Source organism: Terrapene carolina, unplaced genomic scaffold (assembly GCF_002925995.2).
Source record: "Terrapene carolina triunguis isolate 2854851 unplaced genomic scaffold, T_m_triunguis-2.0 Scaffold88, whole genome shotgun sequence".
Classification (NCBI taxonomy): domain Eukaryota; kingdom Metazoa; phylum Chordata; order Testudines; family Emydidae; genus Terrapene; species Terrapene triunguis.
In genome coordinates this window covers 24,261,376-24,286,884 of record NW_020664439.1, presented here as the reverse complement: position 1 = coordinate 24,286,884, position 25,509 = coordinate 24,261,376, and the positions used below count along the sequence as shown (strand labels likewise).

Here is a 25,509-nt window from a genome sequence, read left to right as displayed (position 1 = left end):
CTAACCCGTGTTAAAATTCTCATGAACACACAGCAGGTGTAGTTTTAATCCATGTTAGCTGGGCAAGATAAACCTCAGACTCCTCCTGAAAGTTTACCTCATTCTGATAAAATGGATTAAAATTACACTGGCCTTGTCCTCAGTAGGATTTTAACAGGTATATTTTAACTAAAGCTAACTACCCAGTGTTAAAATCCTAGTGAAGACAAGGCAATTGGAGTTTTAATCCATGTTAGTGGGTCCTGGTAAATTGTTCAGGGATTTTAACAAAGGTTAGTTAACATGAATGAAAAATATAACTTTTTCCTAGTGAAGACACAGCTGCAATAAAACTACCACTAAAGGGTATAGCTACTGTGTCAGAGTAAGAATGTCAAGACCCAGTCCAATGGGATATATATCCCAAGATATATTCCAACAGAAATTGACATAAATTTGGAAAGGAGAAAAAAAAGTGAAAACAAACTTCCGCAGAGGCCTTTGAATTCATATAAATTCAATACATGCAATTATTTTACCAGTGTTTTAAGCTACGTCTGCACTATGATCTAGGGATGTGATTCTCCTGCTTGGGTATACATTAGGGTTCCCAACTTTGGTTGGATATATTCCTGGAGATTTCAGCAGATGACATAATCTTTAATGAAAGATAAATATTAAATTCCTGGACACTACAGGACAATCATAGAATATCAGGGTTGGAAGGGACCTCAGAAAGTCATCTAGGTCTAACCCCCTGCTCAGAGCAGGACCAATCCCCAGACAGTTTTTTGCCCCAGATCCCTAAATGGCCCCGTCAAGGATTGAACTCACAACCCTGGGTTTAGCAGGCCAATGCTCAAACCACTGAGCTACCGCTCCCCACTGAAAGGTTGGTAACCCTAGTACATATACATGTTAGCTCTCATCAAGCTATCATGAGTATAAAAGCAGTATAGCCATGGTTGCAAGGCTATAGGCAACGGAGTACATAGTACATAGCCACCAGTTTCAGGCAGCTTTGCTATTTATACTCGTGCTAGCTCAATGACACCTAGAGAGAGTATACATATAACAAGCAGAGGAATCACACCCCTACCTCATAATGTAGACATAGCTTTAGCTGGGTAACACTCACTGAAAGTTCTGTACACCATTATATAGTGTAAAAAGCAACAGAGTTGTTCTGACGAAGTGGGTATTCACCCACGAAAGCTTATGCTCCAATACATCTGTTAGTCTTAAAGGTGCCACAGGACTCTCTGTTGCTTTTTACAGATCCAGACTAACACGGCTACCCCTCTGATACTTGACATTATATAGTGGTGTACTTAAATGTACATATTTATTTCAACATCTATGTACAACTGTTCAACAGCTGTATTTGGCATTTTTGCTCTTATAATTCAGAGGATAAGTAGCTAGAAGAGTCAGAAAAACTCCAAAGCTATAAAAAAAAATGCAGAAAATCTTTTCTATTGAAAGCACAAGTCAAAGTGTGATTTTAGCCAGAGTAGTGGCCCTAAGGATGGCACTGTAGCAACCACTATTTATTCTCTCAATAACTTCCATAACACATTTGCTCAGCAGACAAGTCAAACATGGATTGTTATAATTGCTACCGTTGCCATTCAATCTGATCTGAAAAATCAAACTACATCCTCCAACTCTTACATCACCATCACCACCGCAAATGATAATAAAAATTGTCCAATCAGGAGCTTATCTGACAATGATGATGATGTATAACTAAGGCAAAATAGAATTTAACACTCTCCCATAGTGGTACAGGCTCTGCCATGCAAGCACCAGTAAAAGCTCATCTTTTTATCAAGTAAGTGTAATGCCAACAGACCCCGATCGTCGGCAGGCGGGATCAAACCAGGGACCTCAGTGCATGAGCCTCTACTGCATGAGATAAAATCCAACTGGTTGTTAGCTAAGGCTGTAGAACAGACTCTCTCTCTCTCTCTCTCTCTCTCTCTCTCTCTCACAGTGGTCTCGGTGGCACTAGAGGGGACAGAACACCACACCCAGACGGTGTGTGGGTTACATAAGCAGATATGTCTCAGACAGTATGCCTTCACTAAAGCACTGCAGGTGTAATTTCCACCTTAGATAGACATATCCACCTTTGCTCTGATTGAGCTAGTGTGCTAAAAAGAGAAGCGAATCCACACTGGCATAAGTGGCAGGAGAGTCTAGCCACTCAAGTATGATCCCATCTGAAAACAAAAGGTAATACTTGGGTGGCTAGCCCCTCCCGCTGCCACGGATATACTTCTATTTTTAGTGCACTAGTGTGGGTATGTCTACCCAAGCTGGAAATTACACCTTCCAGCTTTGGTGCAGACATACTCAAAGGCACACAGAAACAGTAGATATGATAAGACTATGATAGCTTTCTCCTGAGTGCCTCTGGTTCCGTGCACAGGGATATCTAGGCAGAAGAAACTTCCAAGTCTTAATATGTGGATGAGAAGATCATATCAAAGGAGGCGTTTACATTTTCTGTGCACTAGGAAACTTTTATGGGAAGAAAGTACTTAGACAGATTTGACTGGTTCCATCTTAACCACAGTGGAATCTTGCTATTGAAACAGCAAATTGGCAACTGTTGGGAGATTATTTAAACTAGGAGCTCAGTAAAAACAAATAGGTACACCTCTACCCTGATATAACGCGACCTGATATAACATGAATTCGGATATAACGCGGTAAAGCAGCGCTCCGGGAGGAGGGGGGGGGGCTGCGCACTCCGGTGGATTAAAGCAAGTTCGATATAATGCAGTTTCACCTATAACGCGGTAAGATTTTCTGGCTCCCGAGGACAGCGTTATATTGAGGTAAAGGTGTACTGAGGAGTACTCAAGTTAGTCAAAAAAATATGCTAAGGATGTCAATAACCTAAAGGTATCTTTGTATCCAATAAAGGGTAGGGCAGAAATGATAGCTGAATTGGAGAAGGAACCAGCTTGAGATCAGAGAGGTAAGTTTCAAAAAAAAAAAAAAAAAAAAAAGGGTGTGGCAAGGACAAAGGAATTAAATAATATATGGACATGGCAAATAAAATGAAACCAAACCTACACGTCTCTATACCAACCAGTATGCCTGGCAATGAAGATGACCTTGAAATAATAGGCATCTCTGAAATATGTTGCAATGACAAAATAAAATATACTATAAATTATACAGGAAGGATAGGTTAGGTTGCAGAGGTGGGGGGAATAGCACTATATCAAAATTATTCCCATAGAATCTAATGAGAACCATACAGTAGGGTCCATATGGATAAAAATGCTAAGCAATAAGAATACAAATGTTTTGGTAAGGTCATACTACTGACCTCTTGATCAGAAAAAGTATGCTAAGCGCACAATGCTGAGGGAAATCAAAAAGGTAACAAAATATAATGATGTTGCAATAATGGGTGACTTCAACTGCCTGCATATTTGAATAATTAAATATCACAAGTTTTAGAGAATTTGGCACCTTAAACAACTGCTTCTTGGAACAACTTCACAAAAGGAGAGGTTGTTAAGTATTTAAAGTTAAAGGATGTAATTAATAGCAGTATTCAGGGTAATTCCTATAGTAACTCTAATGATATACAAGGGAGTAGTGCAGGTCTTGGCACGAGATTATCAATTTTTCTTAGGCAAAATTGGCAAGTTTCTGAGAGCCACCTGTGTGTGTAAATTTAGGTATGACACTGCCAAAATGCAACATTTTCACAGTAATTAAGACTGACATCTTAATGGTAATGAAAATACCTTGTGCTGGAGGGAGGCAAGTGAGGGCAGTTGTGATTTGTGGGTATTAAATATGTATCCATTTCACATCCCTTGACCGATGAGATTTGCAACAGCAAAAAGACACACCTCTGCTTTCAACATGCCTTCTGAAATCGCATACAAACATTTTCAAAGGTTGTACCTTTTTTGCTTTTGTCTATCTCTCTCCTTCTTTGAGGACGATCCCAAATGCTGACCTTTCTCCAGCTCTTCTCCAGCTGCTTTCAGGACCCTACCCTGAACTGAGGTAGGCAGTTTTGCAATCAAGGGAGCCACCAACCATACGCCTCGACGTTCAGAAGAGCTAAAAGCAGAATCACAAACTTATTTCATCCAAAATCTCAATCTACTCTTCACATCACTCTCAGTCATTGTAACCAATGCAATGAGACAGATGATATAGTTTTTCTGGGATAGCTAGCATTTGCTGAGCAGCCACAAATGCTACATTCCAAAAATTCTGGGATAACACCAATGTTTACTGTTGAACAAAAGTAAAAAACCAGTAACCTTCAGGTAGCATTTCCTGAACATTCCCATTTCAAGTGCAAAAAGCCTTTATAAGTTTCAAAATTTTCATTTCATTCTATGCATTATTAACCATTATGTCAGTTAAAATAATTAAAATGGTGCTACACAAAAATACCTTAGGAATGTCTTTTTACCATTCTGTCTTGTATTACTTGTGTCAGCATTTCCAACAGAGTTTGGATTGAAGAGGCCTATACCAGAGTTAGAAGAGTTATTGTTTAGATCAGCGGATTGCTGAAACACCTCTATTGTCGCCTTTGCAATATTATCCAACAAGCTGTTCATTTCAGCCACAGACCCAGAACCCTACAGTGAAACATAAGTAAACTAGCATATTCATGGTATGTTTGCTCGTGTACTAGGTTCAAATTTTACATACTTTATTAAATTAAATATTTTATAAGTACATTAAAAGAACCAAATACTTACAGGCTCCTTCATGCACTGTTTGATCATTAGCTGGAGCTCCAACCAAGATTGCCTGAGAGTCCATTGATCTAAGTTCTGAGTAAAATTATTAAAATGAAATACGTGTGTCAAGTTTATTGTAGAAATTTTTTAACTCTCTTAATTGGAACAATTAAAATCATGTCACTACAGTAGATTATCACACTGATCTTTAAAACTTTGGAAGCTGTAAGTTTTTCAAAGCAATTCAAGGACCTATCAGCCCAGTCGTTATCCCTTTGCATTCTCCCTACCCCCAAAATCAGCTCATCAATATTTTTAACCAGTTCAAATTTTCTGATGCAGCAAGGGCTGTTCATTACAAATTGTATTGACAAAACTATCAAAAACTGAATTCACCGACACGATGGTTTGTCATCAATGCAGACCAAATCAAGTTCAACATTATGTCACCTAAATATGATTAAACTATAATCCCAATAGGGTTTGATCATAATTATCTGATGTGAGGATGAATATGATTTGACCTTGTCCACACTGGTCAGCATCATGTTAGCTAACTCAATTCTTCACAATGGTATTCAAACATGATACAATTTTCTAGTGAAGACATGTCCAGAGAGGAAGTAGATGGTAAAACAACCCATTAGGCTTGAAATCACTGTTGTAACAAAGTAAACACAATTCTGTATTCTTCTAAACATTGTCCTGTAGTTAATGTGTTCTTGGCTTTAGTACCTCCTACTATTTACATACAGTCATTTGGATGCAATGGGAGTTCCTGATCTTCTTATGTATTGCATATGAAATTAACACCACAAATGTGATGATGTGAAAGTAATCCGCTGTATCTATCCTGGAAGTGGTAATTACATGGCTAAAATCATGCTGTCAGTTATGTTTTCTAGGGGGCTCTGTAAGTGGTTATTTTCCACTATCAAATTTTATATTAGAGTAAAAAACAAGAACCTGAATGGGTGAATAAACAATTTCCAAATCAAATCAATACCAAAAATAAAGCCACCTCTCAACTACTGTAGATTGTTAATTGAGAGTAGATTATTTTCCCATTGACACACTGGGGCTTTACACAGGTGCAGTAATTTCCGTAAGTGTTTTTCATTTATTTTCCCAACATGAACAGGGGAAACAGAACCTCGAGGTAATTCCATTATTAGGCTGGGATTTACCACCTGAAGAATGGATAGGGGGTTTGGTCCCTGTCCACTGTCTACCATGCTAATATTGTTTCTTGTTTCCGTGTATTCCCTCATTTGTCTGTATCCAGCCATTGTCTTTTCTTATACATAGATTAGAAGCTCCTTGGGGCAGGGATGGTCTTTTTGTTCTGTGTTTGTACAGCTCCTAGCACAATGGGGTCCTGGTGGATGACTAGGGCTCCTAGGCACTATGGTAACACAAATAATAAATAACAAAGATATCTGGGGATTGGCTGGAGTTCAGGGCTGTGTGCAAAACCCTGTGCCTCTGCACTGGTTCATGTATCTTGCAACAGAGCTGTCCTGCCAGCAATGTCTCCACCCACTGCTGCCCTGGAACCCACCTCAAAGACAGCACAGAGATTGTTTTTACCTAACAGTTAATACAGCCCCAGAATTGATTCACTTTTCACTGGATTCCCTGGTGATTGCTAGGATGGGGTGGGAGTGATTAGAATAGTGCCTCTGTCTTTTCCACAAGTAGATCCCTGACTCCTCTGGAGAACCCTCTGTGGTATTGGGGGTGGGAGGTGCTGGGGAGACATCAGACCACTTTCTCTTTTCCATAAAGGGTAGGGACTCTTTTCACATAGATCAGCTTGGTGTGACCTGGCACACATTCTGGTGTTTGGGCGTATATGGAAAGCAAGGGAAGTTACACCTGATGAGTGTTTACTGTACATAATAATTCCCACATGCAGATCTGAATAATTAGAGTTTGCAGGCATGATGTGACTGCACCCTAATAGGCTATACGCTGAACTGACATGTTTCCAGACCAGGGTTCATAGAGGGTCAATCATTCTGTTGGAGGAAACAGACAGCCACCAGATATCTACAGCGTAATATGCTTCTTGGAGCAACTGGTCCTGGAACCCACCAGAGGAGAGGCAATTCTTGATTTAGTCCTAAATGGAGCAAAGGATATGGTCCAAGAGGTGAATATAACTGGACCGCTTGGTAATAATGACTATAATATGAATAAGTTTAATATCCCTATGGCAGGAAAAAACACCACAGTGGCCTAACACTGTAGCATTTAATTTCAGAAAGGGGAACTACACAAAAATGAGGAGGTTAGTTAAACAGAAATTAAAGGGTACAGCGCCAAAAGTGAAATCTCTGCAAGCTGCGTGGAAACTTTTTAAAGACACTGTAATAGAGGCTCAACTTAAATGTATACCCCAAATTAAAAAACATAGTAAGAGAACCAAAAAAAGAGCCACCATGGCTAAACAACAAAGTAAAAGAAGCAGTGAGAGACAAAAAGGCATCCTTTAAAAAGTGGAAATTAAATCCTAGTGAGGAAAATAGAAAGGAAGGGGGATAAACACTGGCTAATGAAGTGTAAAAATACAATTAGGAAGGCCAAAAAAGAATTTGAGGAACAGTTAGCCAAAGACTCAAAAAGTAATAGGAATTTGTTTTTAAGTACATCAGAAGCGGGAAGCCTGCTAAACAACCAGTGGGGCCACAGGACGATCAAGGTGCTAAAGGAGCACTCAAGGATGATAAGGCCATTGCGGAGAAACTAAATGAATTCTTCGCATCCGTTTTCATGGCTGAGAATGTGAGGGAGATTCCCAAACCTGAGCCATTCGTTTTAGGTGACAGATCTGAGGAACTGTCCCAGATTGAGGTATCATTAGAGGAGGTTCTGGAATAAATTGATAAATTAAACAGCAATAAATTACCAGGACAAGATGGTATTCACCCAAGAGTTCTGAAGGAACTCAAATGTGAAATTGCAGAACTACTAACTGTAGTCTGTAACCTATCATTTAAATCAGCTTCCGTACCAGATGACTGGAGGATAGCTAATGTGATGCCAATTTTTAAAAAAGAGCTCCAGGAATGATCCTGGCAATTACAGGCCTGTAAGCCTGACTTCAGTACCAGGCAAACTGGTTGAAACTATAATAAAAAACAATATTGTCAGACATATAATAGATGAACATAATTTGTTGAGGAAGAGTCAACATGGTTTTAGTAAAGGGAAATCATGCCTCATCAATCGACTAGAATTCTTTGAGGGGGTCAACAAGCATGTGGACCAAGGGGATCCAGTGGATATAGCGTACTTAGATTTTCAGAAAGCCTTTTACAAGATCCCTCACCAAAGGCTCTTACGCAAAGTAAACTGCCACGAGATAAGAGGGAAGGTGCTCTCATGGATTGGTAACTGGTTAAAAGATAGGAAACAAAGGGTAGATATAAATGGTCAGTTTTCAGAATGGAGAGAGGTAAATAGTGGGATCCCCCAGGGGTCTGTTCTGGGACCAGTCCTATTCAACATATTCATAAATGAGCTGGAAAAAGAGGTAAATAGTGAGATTTTGCAGATGATACAAAATTACTAAAGATAGTTAAGACTCAGGCAGACTGCGAAGAGATACAAAAGGATCTCTCAAAACTGATGACTGGGCAACAAATGTCAGATGAAATTTAATGTTGATAAATGCAAAGTAATGCACATTGGAAAGCATAATCCCAACTATACATATAAAATGATAGGGTCTAAATTAGCGGTTACCACTCAAGAAAGAGATCTTGGAGTCATTGTGGATAGTTCTCTGAAAACATCCACTCAATGTGCAGCGGCAGTCAGAAAAGCGAACAGAATGCTGGGAATACTTAAGAAAGGGATCGATAATAGGACAGAAAATATCATGTTGCCTCTATATAAATCCATGGTACGCCCACATCTTGAATACTGTCTGCAGATGTGGTTGCCCCATCTCAAAAAAAATATATTGGAATTGGAAAAGGTTCAGAAAAGGGCAACAAAAATGATTAGGGGTACAGAACGGCTTCCATATGAGGAGAGATTAATAAGACTGGGACTTTTCAGCTTGGAAAAGAGACGACTAAGGGGAGATATGATTCAGGTCTATAAAATCATGACTGGTGTAGAGAAAGTAGATAAGGAAGTGTTGTTTACTACTTCTCATAACACAAGAACTAGGGGTCACCACATGAAATTAATAGGCAGGTTTAAAACAAATAAAAGGAAGTATTTCTTCACGCAATGCACAGTCAACCTGTGGAACTCCTTGCCAGAAGGTGCTGTGAAGGCCAAGACCATAACAGGGTTCAAAAAAGAACTAGATAAATTCATGGAGGATAGGTCCATCAATGGCTATTAGCCAGGATGGGCAGGAATAGTGTCCCTAGCCTCTGTTTGCCAGAAGCTGGGAATGAGCGACAGGGAATGGATCACTTGATTACCTGTTCTGTTCATTCACTCTGGGGCACCTGGCATTGGCCACTGTCGGAAGACAGGATACTGGGCTAGATGGACCTTTGGTCTGACCCATTAGAGCCATTCTTATGTTCTTATGTAATACTTTATCATCTAAATCAGCATTTTTAAAAGTTCGTGTCGCGACCCAGTACTGGGTCATGGCATGTAAGGCACTGGGTTGCTCTGATCAGCACCGCCGACCGGGCCGTTAAAAGTCCCATTGGCAGTGCTGCCCAGCTGAGGCAGGATAGTGCCTACCTGTTCCAACACCGCGCTGCACCCCAGAAGCAGCCAGCATCAGGTCCGGCTTCTAGGCAGGGGGGCCATGGGCCTCCGCACGCTGCCCCCGCCCCAAGCACCGGCTCCGCACTCCCATTAGCCAGGAACCGGCCAATGGGAGCTGGGGGGGGAGGGTGATGCCTGCGGGCAAGAGGCGCACGGAGCCGCTTGTGCGCCTCCGCCTAGGAGCCAGACCTGCCGCCAGCTGCTTCAGGCGCAGCCTGCCTCTGCACCACAGCTGCGCCGCTGACTGGAAGCCACCAGAAATAAGTCCGCACCCCAATCCTCTACCCCACCCCAAAGCCTGCATCCCCAGCTCAGAGCCCTGACCCCCTCATGCACCCCAACCCCCTGCCCCAGACAAGAACCCCCTCCAAACCCGGAGCCCTGCCAACACCCCAAACTCCTTATCCCCAGCCCCGTTGGGTCATGGGCATCAACAATTTTCTTCAACTGGGTCCCCAGAAAAAAAGTTTGAAAACCACTGATCTAAATTTCTGAATGCCATTAGTGCCAGCAGCAGCAGAAAAGAGGAAGGAGACTGAACTGATTGAAAGAGAGCTCTCCACACCAGGAGCTCTCTGCCAGTATTGCATACTCGTATTACTATAATGGTCAAACACTCCTAGACTAGACATGGACTAGGTCTCGAAACTCTGGCCAATATACTTTGTGCTTCTAATAGAGGATGAAATACATAAATGGACAAACCTGGATTTGATTTTGGAGCGTACGCTTGAATAGAAACTTTTGCTGGTCAATAAAAGTACTTGACAGGAAATGCCTATCAACTACAAAAAACAGGGAGAAAGGGAACTGAGGATTGTCAGCTCTTCTGCTTTCGGTTGGGGCTGGAGCCTGACTCACGATGACATAAGCAGCTCCAGCCCTTGCATGAATTTCAGCCCTGTCTGGGCGGGAAATCCCCTCTGATTGGCCACTATTCCCACTTCCCTCACTCTTGAGGAAGAACAGCTAATCAGGGCTGCTGCAGGAAGAACCCCAGCTCCTCCCCATAGGAACTGAGAGAAAGGGAGGAGGAGAAAGGAGCAGACAGAGCCCAGTATCTCAGAGCGGTTCTGTTCCCCCCTCCCCAATCTTCTCCTGTGAACAATGGGTCAAGTCTCCTCTCTCCTCCTTCCTGCAACACCTAGAAAGGGAAAGGGGTGTGTGTGAAGAGACCCTGAAGCTGCCTGGCCCCAAGGCTGGGGAAAAGAGAGAAGGAGGTGAAGAACCCCTGGAGCTGCCCCACTCCCAGGCCCAGGAAGAGGCGTAAGAGAACCCCATTGCAGCCGCTGCCCAGGCCTGGGAGGAGGGATCAAAAACCCCAGGAGTTGCATGAACAGCAGAGATGGAAGTGGCTCTACAGGCAGACATAACACTAATTAATTAAAATTATGAAGAGAAGTTGGAAGCACTGAACAACCAGTCAGTTATCAAGAGCTCCCTGCAGCAAGGGGACAAAATCACCATACTCAGATCTGGGAGAGCTGGCATTGGCAACACTAATTGCCTCTCATGGGGGGTGTGGGTGGGCAAAAGACAGGCCCAAAATGCTTTTTTTATTTTATTTTTTTTTAATTTCATGATTGGAGGGGAGGGGGTCTGAGTAATTACTTTTGAACTTTTGCGGTTGGTAATACTGGGAATTGAGACACATCTGCATTGAATTGATGGTGCTGTTGAATGAGATTTCAAGAGTTAATATCTTACAGAAGTAATTTGGAATAATTTTACATTTTATTACCTGAAGTATGCGCTTGATGTGTTGCCTTTGAGTGTTGTCACCCTCTGTGCATTCTTTAATACCATGAGGGTAACAGATAAGCTGCAGTAGTTTCTGTGCTTGCTTGTTTGAAAGAACAGGATCCAATATAAGATCTTTGTCCGTGCATAACCTCTCAGGCTCTTTCAAGCAGTGCTCTCCCACCCATTCCTGAAAGTAATCAAACAGCTGGATCGATAATGCCAATATAACACTCATTTTTCACAGATGCAATGCACACACAAAAATTTTTCCACATGCAGATATTCACAAACTGAAAACTGGTTCCACATAAGTCTATATGACACTTGAAATTTCACCTTCATTCAATAACTTACAACCCTTAAAAGTACAGTACACTTTCAACTGTTTTCCAAAATTTGTTTCCTTAAAAAACACTAAAAGTAGCTTGATAATTAATTGATGCTACCAAATGCTATCCACAAGTTGCATGAGCACCTTTTACCATGGAGCATCACTGGCATTTCTCAGATAAGGCCTGCTATTCCAGCCACCAAAAGGGCAGGGTGTTTGAGGTGCAACTGGGAAAAATAGTGTTAATTAAAAAGACTGGGAGATACTGAAGACTACAGGCCAAATTCATCCCCACTTTAGCATCACTGACTTTTAAATGACACCTGGTCAAAGCCGAGCAAATACAAGGGAGAACTCAGATTCAAATACCGTAAGAAAAAGATGTACAGTACATCCTCATAAAGTCTGTTTTGCATTCAAACATATTAAAGCCTCTTACATGACAGATTTTTGACAAAAAGAATGTTGTCTATAAAGAAAAGCTAGAAACACCGTTTTGCAAATTACCTGCTGGCAAATAGTTCTTAGCACATATCTAGCATATTCACTTAGACTAGCAGTTTCTATGGAAATAGCTTTTCCACATTTCAGTGTGTGTGAGGCACCCCAAATTTCATCATCATTAAGGTCATCTAATAAACCTCTCATAGTGAAGTCCTCATTCTTCAAAGAGTTAACACCGCTGCTGCCAATTTCAGCATCACCTACACAGCAGAAGCACAGGAGTACAAAAGTGAAAATCTTATTGAAGTCTTGAGATTTTGAATTTTCATATTCAGTTAAGGAAGCATTCGAAGATATTTCCTAGCCGAGAAAAAACACAGAAATGAAGTTTGTGCACAGCCAAATTAGACAGCAAGCAACACAAAGAAAAACTGGATATTAGAAAAATACAATTTTTGAAAACGTTACTTCCTTATTTTGCTTCAAATATTTTTCATTTAAATGAAATTTACTTTTTCTGAACTAGGAAAAGTTACATAAACCAAACAAAGAAAGAGACTACATCCTTCCTACCCCCAGAAAAAAGAGTATGCATGTGTGCACAGGCTTGATTTGTCTGTAAAATAAGGAAAAGTTGGGTTACTCACCCTTTTAGGTGTCCCTTTTTTCCAAGTCTTCTCTCTTACTCTGATTTATTAACTCTCCATAGATCAAGAGACAAGTTTTGACTGGTGGTCACCTTAGCCCACCTTACCATGAACTTCTTGACAAGAGAGATTTATTTCCCTGGGAATGGAAAAGGGCAATGCATACTGAGGGAGCCCTGTCAGAAAGGGCAAACGTTGAATAACCCATCCTTTCTGCAAATCATCAGCATAACGGCACAAACTTGACCTGAATATTTAATTTCAGCAGTGGGAAAGGGGACAGACTAAGCAAAGTAAGATCATTTGGGCAAGAAGCAGAAGTAAATATTTGCATAATGCCCTATGTTGAAATGGCAACTAACAACCTTTGAAGAGTTTGAAATCTTACATCAAAGAGCTATCTCACAAAGCAAGATGTAACTACTATTTTTAACAGTGAGAAATAAACCCCAAATGCTAAATATAATTTCACAACTGTTGTGGGACCATCTGAGATCATGCATTATGTAGGAAAATAATTATGTTTCCAGGTGATACTTAAGTTAGTGGGACAACATACCCATTCTAGAATTTAGCAGACACTCTTGTGGACCTTAACTGGTTTGTCATATGCTCTCTCCAGCACTTATCGAACACCACAATTTGATCTAATGACAATCTCAATATCTAATATGGCACAGGAAGTCCAGATGATTCAGCCAATTAAAACACCTTGATACAGCCACATGAACAAATATTCCATAAAACATCCCCAGCAAGTCAATCACCATTTAAATCATCACCCAAGCATCTGTCCATCTTTCTGTTGTCCTTCATGTTTAAAAGTCTCTCCGCTATTCCAGCTCAACTCATTTAAAACAGGGACACCATATTTTGCTTTTTGGCTGTCTCTACAATGGGATTCTTTTGTTAAAATCTTCCACCATTGCTGCCACAGCAATACCAGTGATAATAACAAAGAAATTGCTAATGTAGACAGAGTTATAAGCAGCACTGGCATTTTGTACCACAATCGTGTCTACACTTGCTCAGAGCAAGTCTACACAACAAGGTGCTTAAAATGTCAGCAGCTGCTGGTGGCCTGTGTACGCTTGTTCTCCCACCACTACCGGTGGGAAGCTGCACCAGTGGCAGCAAAGGTGGGAAGTTTTAGGAAAAAATGTCTTTGTCTCAAGAAGATCTATTTCCCCATATGAAATCCTCACAGTTTGTATCACTTCGATGTTATTCTCCAATAAACAGTACACTGAATCTCTCTTTAACAGGATTAAAACCACCTGTACTTTTTACTCATCAAAGTTAGAGGACACATTATGATAGACTGGCTTGTAACTGAACACTGCCTTCTTGTGTATAGAATAGATCACAACCTGCTGATATATCAGTTTATTTGACTGATTGAGCTTGATGAGGCTCTGATTCTTCAACTAACTCTGCACAGCGGGATCCCTGCACCCATATGGAGGGCTACTGAAGCCAATATATTTCTGCACTTGCGTGGAGCCCTACCTGTGCCATCAGTTGCAGGATTTGGAACTAACATTTATGGTAAGATGGGAGACTTGCCACCAATCAGGTACTACAGTTATGACTTCTTATGATAAATAGTTATAAACAGAGTTTCTACATCCAGCTTCAAGTATCGGGGGTAGCCGTGTTAGTCTGTATCCACAAAAACAACAAGGAGTCCGGTGGCACCTTAAAGACTAACAGATTTATTTGGGCATAAGCTTTCGTGGGTAAAAAACCTCACTTCTTCTGCATCTGAAGAAGTGAGGTTTTTTAACCACAAAAGCTTATGCCCAAATAGATCTGTTAGTCTTTAAGGTGCCACCAGACTCGTTGTTGTTGTTTTTTACATCCAGCTCCCTTTTTTGAGCATGGAAGGCACAGGCAGTGTTGGTATGTAGCAGAAAATCCCCCTACACTCATTTCTAAAATTCTTACATATTTAACAAACCATAGCAACATTTTAAAAGCATAATTCTTTATTAATTTCAATTAGAAAAGATTAATGCCATGGCAAACATATTTCCAAATGGACTGAAAGCAAGAAAAGAAGAAAAGAATATCTTAGAAAATAGAAATATTGTAAAAAATAATAATAATCCCTCCAAACTAACAATACCCAGAACTAAACCAACAAGTAAGGGAATTAATAAGTTAAAACATACAGGGCCCTAAGCATGAGATATTTATACAGTATTTACTCAATTCTTCTAAGCCAACCCCCTCACCATGGAAGTCAATAGGAGTTTGCCTGACTAATGATCTGAGGATCTGGAACATTAGAATTAATAGAGATTGGTCAGAAATGGAACACAGCATCTGACCTTGTGGGGCTTGGGCCCAACTCTGGGAATACCACTAAAGTCCAATCTACAGTGCTTCAACAATAACCATAACATAGCAAAAAACAAACAGAACAGGCCTAAAAAAAAAAGAAAGAGAGACACAAAATAGGACAAAATGTATGTGAATGGATAATGACGACATGTGAGCCCGAATCTGCCTTCCTTGCACACCATAACCATCTACATGGTGTTATGGTTATCAAGCCTGTTCTTTGCAATTGCAAATCACATACCAACAAGGGAGACCTAGTCACGCAGATGATACGAGTTATTTATTGTACAGAAGGATGCTAAAAAAATTCTACTTTTCTGAACTGAACCCAAAACATTGCAGTAAGGTTTGTGAAAAGACTACCCTGAATATACTCCTACTGCAGTTCACTATACAACTGTCTCTTTCACTTTGGGGAGAGATTAAATGTTCTAAAACTGATTTCTGCTCCCAAAATTACTTACTTATTAAGCATATAACCCCATTAGGTATAGCGTACCTGATGCTTTTCTCAATACATTAAGTGCAATTTTTAAGGAATTAACTTGAAATGTGAGAAGGGAGTTAAAAAAATCAATATTTCACCTTCCAAAATATTATATTTTGAATATTATTAAGGATGGGGTGAGGTGGGACAGTGCTAGGGAAATGAGTGTTCTAGATCTCTGTACCATATAGCCTTTAACCTGCACAAGCTCCTGCAAGAGAGTTTGCATTGCATTGCATCTACAGAGTTTGCATTGCAATGCATATTGCAACCCTTCACTAGTCATTTATTCAAACCTCAGCAATGCAGAAAAATAAGAATTCTAATCTAATCACTGCAAACAGCAATAAAGTACGGATGTTAGCCACAAGTATATTTTAACTCCACCTCAATTCACCCCAAATTCAGGTGTATAATAGAGAAGTTATAATGGTATAGCTATGTCACTTAGGGTGTGATTTTTTTAACCAGCACAGCTATATTGGTATAAGCCAGTATAACTGCCTCTTATACTGGTGTAAGTACTTTTATAACAATAAAACTGTGCCCATACTAGGAATGTTCTGCTGTTTAACTTTACCAGTATAGTTACACTGGCAAAACTTTTGAGCATAGACCAGTCCAAACTTTACAAATCTCCACTTAGGATACACTCTTGTCGGCATAACTATGTTGTGTCAGCAACAGCTCGAAGTATAATGTAGCCTGAATTTTTGCCGGTATAGCTTGTTTGCTCAGGAGGGCTGGAATAAGCCATGATAGCAAAAGCACAATTTATTGGAACATGCATCCACACCGGAAGTACTATACCACTATAGCTCTACCAGCGAAGTGATTCTAGTGTACAGCTGGCCTTAGGCTTAAGAATTGACACAAGTGGAGCAATAGTGAGCATCTGCTTTGGAAGCACTGTTTAACTATGGTTCTTTCAAGACTTCAGAAATTCAACAGCCATTAGGATTTACTTGTAATTCCAAACATGGGAATAAGTGAAGCTTAAGAGTTGGGTTCAGGATACTCCCCTTAGAAATGTCAAACATTTTTAGACTAAGCCAAGTTAAAATTTACTGTGACTTTCTGACAGGAAGTGTGAGCAAGAGTCACATCTACTTGAAGTCACGTAAGTCGGGGGCTGACTCACCAGAGAAAACTTCTGTCTCTTGACCTGTGGGGGGAAAGCTACTCATTGGTGTCAAGGAAGCACAGGAAGAATCCAAATTTGTCTTCAGTCAGATACTTTAATAACTCAGGATCCCCAATCACAGGAGCATTCTCAAGAAAATGAATTAAACCGATTCCTTTTTTAGCCAAGTGTTAGACTGAAGATCTTCACACACACAACTCTCTGAATAATCTTACCAAGCATCAAAATTGCTTTTAAGACCGCAAACACAGCTCCCACTTCTATGCTGTTGTGAGCAGCGGTTAGAAGGTGGCGGTCACAAGAAGAGCGAATGCCTGGGAATGACTTCCCTAAGAGCAGAGAAAGAGGTATATGTAGAACTGTTATTCTTTACCAGCATAGACTTCTTTATACAAGAACTTTTCTACAATGCATCAATGACTAATTCATGAGGTAAAATGCTGTTTTGGTTGAAGCTGTAGACCCAGCTGTAGTTAATTAAAATGAATGAGGGTAAGTAGTAGTAGCATGCTAACAACAAAACTAGCTACAGTCATTTAAATCTAGGAAAATAAGGTTCTGATCCTGCCTTTAATCAAGAGCCTTAAAAAAGTGTCCCAAACACACAAGTTTAAATTATTGAATTTTAAGTTATTAAGGAAAGTAAAATCTATTTTGGTTTCAGCTATACAGGTTTATGAATTTCCCCCCCTCATCTTCTTCCACAACAAAGTTATTATATAAATCTAACAAAGTACATTTAATACAAATTTCTTGTTATATAGTTCAGGCTGATTCTGCACCACTGAAGTCAGTGGATATTTTCCCACACTTCAGTGGGAGCAGGACCAGGCCCAAAGTCAAGAAATGAGAAAATGGCGGTTGAACATATAAGCGTTGCTATATCCACTTATGCATACGTTTTAAGAAAGTCTGCATTAGGATCTCATAACATTGTACATGATACAATAAAAAACAAAATAATTATTTTTGAAGATTCATATCTTCAGAATTTGAAAGAGGCAAGAGCACTGTAGCAGTAAAAGATTTCTATCAGTTTAGTTTTCTTCATCAGAACTATACACAGCTGTTATATTTAAACTAAACTTTTGTTAAACTTATTATGACAAAGGCTGGAGTTCTAGGTTGACAGGATAACATTTTAATGCTCAAGTATCCATAATCCATTGAGTTCAGCAGTGAAATTGTTTAATCTGCATAACCATTTGGTTTTAAAGGCCCTATTTTTCCAGATAAATCAGAAGTATGTGCTGCTGAGCTGCTTAACTATACTTCAGTATGCAAGACTATTTTGACTGCACATACACAGTTTAAAAAATGAAAATAAAAAATGCAAAGGCAATCATTGTTCAGCTTCTCAGAGAACATTATAGTCCATGGCAGAATTTTATTCACTGAAATGGTTTGGTTACTTCCTGCCATACCAATCACTCTTTGGCCTCTGCAGGAGGCCTATGCAGAAGTTTCAGAATTCATTTCGTTTTCTAAAATGAAAAGAACATGCAGCTTGCCAACTTACCCGTTGCTTGGGGTAACAGGTAGAGCTGGGGTGTTCTAAAGAGATGAAGCAGAAGACGGCATGTCATTCTCGCCCCGGGTTCAGCATCTGGGTCCCCACAGGCTATGAAAAATGGGACATTGACATAAGGCACCTCTCTCAAGGATCTTAGAAATCATATACAGAATTCACTGGAAGATCCACAGAAATAATTCTGTAAGACAGAACCTATTTCAAATGCAACTAGAGCATTTTATTTGATGGGAGTCAGCATTTGTAAGTTTTTGGAAGAAGAGAAGTTAATTAAGCAGAATTAATTGGTGGAGGAAAAAGCAAGGGGAGCAGTGGTCAAATGAGAGCAGAGATGAAGACCTGGATGAAATTGTGCAGAGCATTTAAAGCAAGGATCAGCACAGATGTAAAACAGAAGGTGAAAAAGAGCTAGTGGAGGGATTCCAAGCATTTTGTGATATGGTCTGATCAGTGGGCTGGGCAGAGGATTATACCTACTGAACTCTGAATGGAGTAGAAGGGAGCAAGAGGAGGCCACAGAGAAAGTGATATCAGTAGTTGAGGCTGGAGGTAACCAAGATACAGATGAGAATTTTAAGTTGTGGGGGCAGGAAGGAAGGGTTCGATTTCTGAAATGTTGTGAAAGAAGAACTGACATGCTTTGGCAATTCTCTGGATGTGTTGTGTGCAAGAGACAAAAAAGTCATATCATATGGAGATAGGGGACCTGGATAATAGGGAGAAGGATGGTGTTGTCAAAGAAGTAGAATGCATTTTATGAGACCTTTATATCATTTATCAAACACAGATTCTTTGATTCACCCTGATATTAGTACTACTTATGGGACCAGTCTGTTACAAACATATAGAGAGAGTATCCTGGCCATGGCCATCACATGCTGCAGTAGCATTCTGCATCAGAAAGTTGTTTCAGAATGAGTTGTAAAGTATTGCAATCAACAGAAAGAAAAAAGTTTTTAAAAACAAAACATTACAAAGTTTGCAGTGTCTGGATTGATATTTTCTTACCTGCTGCAAGGAGAGAGGGAAGTGCAACATGCTGAACTACATCCTCCAGAGAAAAACATTGCCGGGCTATCAGTATAGCAATGAAAGTGGCCAGTGAATCATGGAATGAAAGGTCACTCACCTTGAAAGAAAAACAACACTGGAATGCTTTCACGTTACGATACACAAATCTTCATTGCTGTGATTAATGACCAAGATATAAAAGCAAACTTGGCTTACCAACGAAGAGTAAAATTATCACAAATAAGCAGCTTCCTCCACTTTTTAATGCACCTCCTAAATATTTTCAATGGCAATCTTCTATTGATTTAAATTAATTACAAAATGTACTGATTTTTTTTCTTCATACATTAATTTTAATTAAATGAATAGGAGACAAATTGATTTATAAAAGATGGAACAGATGTTATCTTTAATTAGAAATTGGTGGCATACATATTCACTCCTCAGCAGCTAGCACAAAGCAAGAAAAACCCTAGATGTACACAGCCATCCTTGAATATGCATGGTCAAAGAATAAACCAATCTTTTAAAGTACTAGCATAAATATATCAAGCCAGGTCCTTCACTGATGGAAACTGTCATAACCCCACCGGCTTCAATGGAGCTCTGACAATTTACAGCAGCTGAGTTAGGATCAATGAAGTGTATTACACCCTTATGACTAAGTGCCAGCCCAGAGGCAGGCTATTTAAGAGTGGGACTGTTCAATTCACGGAAACAGTGATTGAGAAGTAAGATAGTCTTGTAGGTATCTGCCTGTCTCTTTCACAAGGTACCTCCCATAACCTATAGCACTAAAGTAGTGCAATGAGAAAAAAATGTATTTGAGTAAAAATACCACTCTATATGTAGCCTATATTTTATTTTGAATGAAACAATGAAAATGCAGAAACATAATTCAGGAGTTTCAGAAGATGCTTTGAAGAGATAAACAGATACAGTTCAAAAACCCTGTTCAACAATATATAGTGTTTAGATACTATGTGATGGGTCTTCTAGAGGCAACTTAAGAAAGATATGTTTAACTGGTACTTATATTTCAAAATACATTGAACTTACATCCACACTGCAAAGCAGATCATTAAAACCCCAGACATGATTTGAAGAACAGCAAAGAGCCTTTAGAACTCCTAACCATTCTGAACTTAGCACCGTGCAGCATGCTGTCAACTCTGCGCAAAGGTTAGCTATGTCATTAATTCTAGAAGACAAGAGAAAACAAGTTAACAGAAGAAAAATGCTCATTAGCAATAAATATTTCAGAGATAAATAAAAGTTTATGTCAAGACCTATATTTCAGATTTCATCTAGGGCTCTCCAGTTGTGGACACCTATTCTTGCTAACTACAACATTTGGTACATGCATTGTGCCCAGTTTAATGTGCTGTTGCAAAAGGCACTGCATTTTGTAGAGATCCTCCTGTGACAGAATGTACCCATGTCCACACACTACACCCTGTCATAATAATCTTGGTTCAAGTTAGGACTTTTAAGGTATCATTTGAAAACTTATAATTTGCTGGTCAATATTTTCCTGATAAAATATGTGTAGCTACATTGTATGTGAAGTTATAATATTCTACTATATGGTGTTATTAACACATATTCCAAACCGAGGCTGGCAAACAGGTCTGTCTCAACGAAAGGAATGTGTGCTCTGCTTAATTTGCATTTAAGCATTAAGCAGAGTAATCAGCTAGGTATGGGAGACAAAGGACGTTCAAACAGAGAGAAAAACAGAGAAAAACACATCAAGGAATATTCTTCCACATAGGAAGAATCTGTCTGTCTCCTGAATCTCAGCTAAAAATGCTTTTCAAGAGGGAGACTGACACTACAAAAAGGAGGGACAAACACCCCAAGGCACCCCTCCTCTCTCCCTGCCCATCGATTTGCCACACCTGAAGCAACAGAGGAAGAAGCCTTCACTGGATTCTGGGAGAAGGGGTCCTGACCTAGAGGATTTGGTCAGTAAGACTGCTGAAAGCATATGGTGAGAAATTTTCTTAAAATCTGATATACACCTCTACCCCGATATTACACGAATTCGGATATAACGCGGTAAAGCAGCGCTCCGGGGCAGGCGGGGCTGTGCACTCTGGCAGATCAAAGCAAGTTCGATATAACACGGTTTCATCTATAACGCGATAAGATTTTTTGGCTCCCGAGGACAGCGTTATATCGGGGTAGAGGTGTAGTTTCTTAAGTTGGGCACCAGTAGCATTTTAACTTTATTTTCTTGTAACCATTTATGCCTCATTACTTGTACTCACTCAAAATCTCTCTTTAAACTTGTTTTACTGTTTTATCTAATCCAGTGTGTTTAAACTTAAGTGTTTCGGAAACTCCATTTGTTATTTCTGTTAAAACTATAATGGACGTCACATAAACTTGTACTGTCCAGGAGACAGCTGGGCAGTACAGGACATACATATCTGGGGGGAAATAGAAGATTGGGGAGGTGTTGGGGTCACCCTGCTGTGTAGTCAAGGCTGGTAAGAGCCAAGGTGTGACTGGCTGGCTGCAGCACACATGCAGACATAGCTGAGAGAGACTTGTAAGCTGGTGGCTGTTCATAGCAGTCCCCAGTGGAGGTTACAGCAGCAAAGCAGTATAAAAGGGCACCACAGGTTAGAGGGCAGGGTTGACACAGCTACTCACTAGTCTGGATTGTACCCTGGTAAATCACACCTCCTTTATCAGCTGTCTCCTCCAGCATGATTCAATCACCTTCTCCCACCTGCTGACCAACCACGAAAGGTGAATTTAGGGATACAACCCTTCCTGGCTCCACCCCACAATGACAAGTGCTCTGCTCCCCCTTCCAGGTGACACTGAAACTCCTGCAGTGGTGGCATGGGGAGAAGAGCTCCAGCCTTGTTCAAGGTACAAAATCGTCCCCTCAAAAATGAACCATATTGTAACAAAAGCTAAATTAAGAAACCATCTTGCACAGGACCCCAAAAATCCTAGGCCACCATTGACATTCTTCCAGCTAGCAACTGTAAGGAAAACCATGCCTCACTGCAATGTAGCTAGAATAATTCTCCTGATTTAGGAGCAAGGGGACACAAAATCAAGTGTGTCATTGTCACTTTGTGGATTACATACAGATTAAATTAATTTTGATTCAGTGCAATGTTAAGAGCCATGTTGACTGGTTAAGAGAGAAGAAATGTGGGTTATTCATCCTGGGCTGGGTTCCTTTTTTCCTTCCAGAGGGAAACTCCCTTGGTAACCTTGGTGTGTTCCTTCTCATTGACTTAATCCCTTTTCGTCACTCCACATTGCCAATACTCCCTCAGTTGCCTAGACTGCCTCAGACTGAGTTTTGGAGGGTAACATGACAAAATATCAATATGCTCTTTAGGGAGGAAGAGAAGGAATGATCTACTATGTGAGTGTCACTCAGAAAGGGAAAAAGATTCCTGCTATGAAGCGTAGCCGATAATTCCCTCTCTTCCTTAATCCATCAGTGACTTTTCAGTAGCTTTACCAAAGCGAAGGAGGATGAAGGAGAAAGACTGATGGGTGGAAATGATATCTATAAGAAGTTAGAGGAATAGATATTGCACATTGTATTTCATAATGACTCCAAAATCCAAGATACTACTTAAATTCACTCATGATGATATGGTTAACCCTGTTAGAGAGTCTCAGACCTTGAGGATGACAGCTTTCAATATCTGAATTAGATAACGGTCAGAATTAAATCTGAACAACCTTGAACATGGAAAGTTTATCATCTGCCCTGAATTCTAACTGAATTCTTGATTAAGTGTTCTTAATAGGAGTCAAACCAGAACTCCATCTCAACCATTCTGATTTTGAGGGAACTGGAGTTGAAATCCAGATGTATAAATTCAGGCTCTTCTCTACCTGCATTATGGGGTTTGGAGAACAGATAATTAAGAAAAACAAGTCCAACAAGGAAATCCAATGCTATTTTTGGATAGAAGGAATAGTTTTACAATTTTCCCATTGTTAGAGATCCTAAGAAAAGGACGTAATGGTGAGAAGAAAAAACTAATCATTATGATAAACCTGATCTCTAAATGAGGTCCAGACATGAAGAGCTCTTCAAGGCCATGCCAAAATGCAAGGATAAATGAGACAATTATTGTTTGTCATAAAGGACAATAGTAAACGAAATCATCACATAGAAGATCTTTCTGTTCTGTCCTAGAAGAGGTATGCTTGATTTGGAATAAAAATCCTAGGACCAAATTTGGGGTGTCAAAGGATAATTTTAATGAGATGGGAAAAAACAGTGTTTTGTCCCACAAAATCTAACACTTTTGGCAACTCTTCTTCTTTTAATAAAGTAATTTGAGTTTAGTGTGTTCTTTGTGGATGCTGAAATGATCACTGTAACGGTGATCTTTCAATAGCAGTCCTTCAATGTGTTATCACGTGGAGGATCCCAAACTCTCAGGTGGGGCATAAAGGGCAGGGCACACAGAGGAAGACGTCTGTGTGCAGGAGGTTGAAAAGGTGCATGGTATTGGATCTGCTCTTCCAACTAAAATACACAGCTGTGGCTATGGGTAATACAGAGAAGGTTCTTTGAAAGCCACCTATCTTCCTTTTTTGCTCTCACATTGATCCCTACGGCAGCTGAACAATTAAAAAGAGAGAGAAGCCATGTCTACATTACGAGCTGAGGTTAGAGTCTCTTGCTTGTGTACACATATTCGGGCTAGCTCTCATTGAGCTAGCCTAAGTATAAAGAGTAGTGTGGCCACAGTAGCATGGCAGTGCAGAATACATGCCCACCGGTTTCAGAAAGGTTTGTACTCAGCATGGCTGAGCCATGCCTCTGCTGCTGCTACCAGTGCTGCTGCAGGCACGCTGTTATTTATATCCACACTAGCGGGATGAAAGCTAGCATGAGTATGTGTATACAAACAGGGGAACCACACCCCTAGCTCGTAGCAAAGACATAGCCAGAGAAGGGGGGGGGAGGGAGAGAGAGAGAGAGATGAGGTAAAAACAGAGAAAGAAACAGACAAGAGAAAGAAACCAGACAAAGAAAAAGATGGTGGCAAAGTGCCAGGAGAGAGAAGGAAAAGGTCCCTATCATTAACCAGCCTATTGCAAAGATACATCACCAGAAAAGGCTGGGAAGCACTATGATAGTCCCTTAAAGCCTTCTCTACAAGAACTAGTCATTATCTTGAAAGACTGAGCTGACAGGAACATCGGTCCATTTTCTTCTCTGCTGTCACAGGTACTTTCCATTTAGAGACCAGATACCATGGAACAATAGGAACATAGGAAATGCCAGACTGGTTCAGACCCAGGGTCCATCTAGTCTAGCATCCTGTCTCGACATCAGCCGGCACTAGATGCTTCAGAGGAAGGTATAAAAAGCCCCATAGCAGGCAGCTGTGGGATAATGTGACCCACATGCATGTCTCATCCTAATCCTTAGTAGTTGGAGAATGGTTTAAACTCTAAAGCATGAAATTTTATTTCCCTTCCAAAATTCTTCTTTAATGAATTAGCTATAACAAATCTGGATGTTCTTGTTAACCATTTAAATGTCCAATCCCTCTTTTAAACTTACTAAGTACTTGGCCTCAACAGCATACTGTCGCTAGGAGTTCCATAATTCAATTAATTAATAATATAGTTCATCTGGGGAAGGAACTGATCTGGTACTCAACATTCCTTGACAACGAGGATACTATCAGGGTGTGATGATGATTGTGCTGAGATAGCAATCCAGTCTCAGAATCATATAAGCCTACACCTGCAGTAAACCATTTGTTATTAACCCTTGTAATGTTATGCAAACCAGTCTGATGCAGTCTAGGTGAAAGGAAACCCATTCAAAAGAACAGTGCAACACTGAAGTGGCGAGAAAGAGGAAATCTGTCAATGAAGAGAATACCAAAAGGATACAAAGGGAGTCAAAAAAGAGGAAGGAAGGAAGGAAGGAAAACATGCACATGAACAGCCCGTTAGCTCTAATAATATCTCAGATACTTCATTTCACTGCAGCACTAACACTTATTTCGACTACTTCCATAGTTCTATTTCTGAATCAATTTCTCTTACCTTCCTGCATCTTGGTGCCCCATACACACATTCATTAGTGCATTACAGACAAAGCTGTAGCGATTGGCTGCATTGTCATTCAGGATCTTGCCTAGCATTGAGTAGTTGATGCTGTGAGCAGAGGGATTCTCGATAAAATCCAACATGAACTCTGGATCCCATAACGAGTTGGAGTTCGAGGGCTGTACATTGCTGTATATCGTTTGCTTTACCTTTGAACAAGCACTACTAAGGGTTAAAAACAGAAGGAGAGACAAAAATATTATTCACTTCTCCTGGGTTGTTGAAATATTTATGCAGA

General features: G+C 40.2%; 1 protein-coding gene across 1 annotated transcript in view; it reads right to left on the bottom strand.

Annotated features, from left to right (window-relative positions):
* The window catches only part of MED12L (mediator complex subunit 12L), a 322,140-nt gene that overhangs the window by 50,773 nt on the left and 245,858 nt on the right, over positions 1–25,509 (bottom strand). The window contains exons 20-29 of the mRNA XM_026649916.1: positions 25,209–25,436; positions 20,205–20,346; positions 19,143–19,263; positions 18,123–18,224; positions 16,819–16,932; positions 12,043–12,239; positions 11,203–11,391; positions 4,734–4,808; positions 4,420–4,610; positions 3,916–4,077 (exon numbers count right to left, since the gene is read on the bottom strand). Coding sequence (XP_026505701.1) covers positions 3,916–4,077; positions 4,420–4,610; positions 4,734–4,808; positions 11,203–11,391; positions 12,043–12,239; positions 16,819–16,932; positions 18,123–18,224; positions 19,143–19,263; positions 20,205–20,346; positions 25,209–25,436 — 1,521 coding nt within the window. The remainder of the gene's footprint in view (positions 1–3,915; positions 4,078–4,419; positions 4,611–4,733; positions 4,809–11,202; positions 11,392–12,042; positions 12,240–16,818; positions 16,933–18,122; positions 18,225–19,142; positions 19,264–20,204; positions 20,347–25,208; positions 25,437–25,509) is intronic.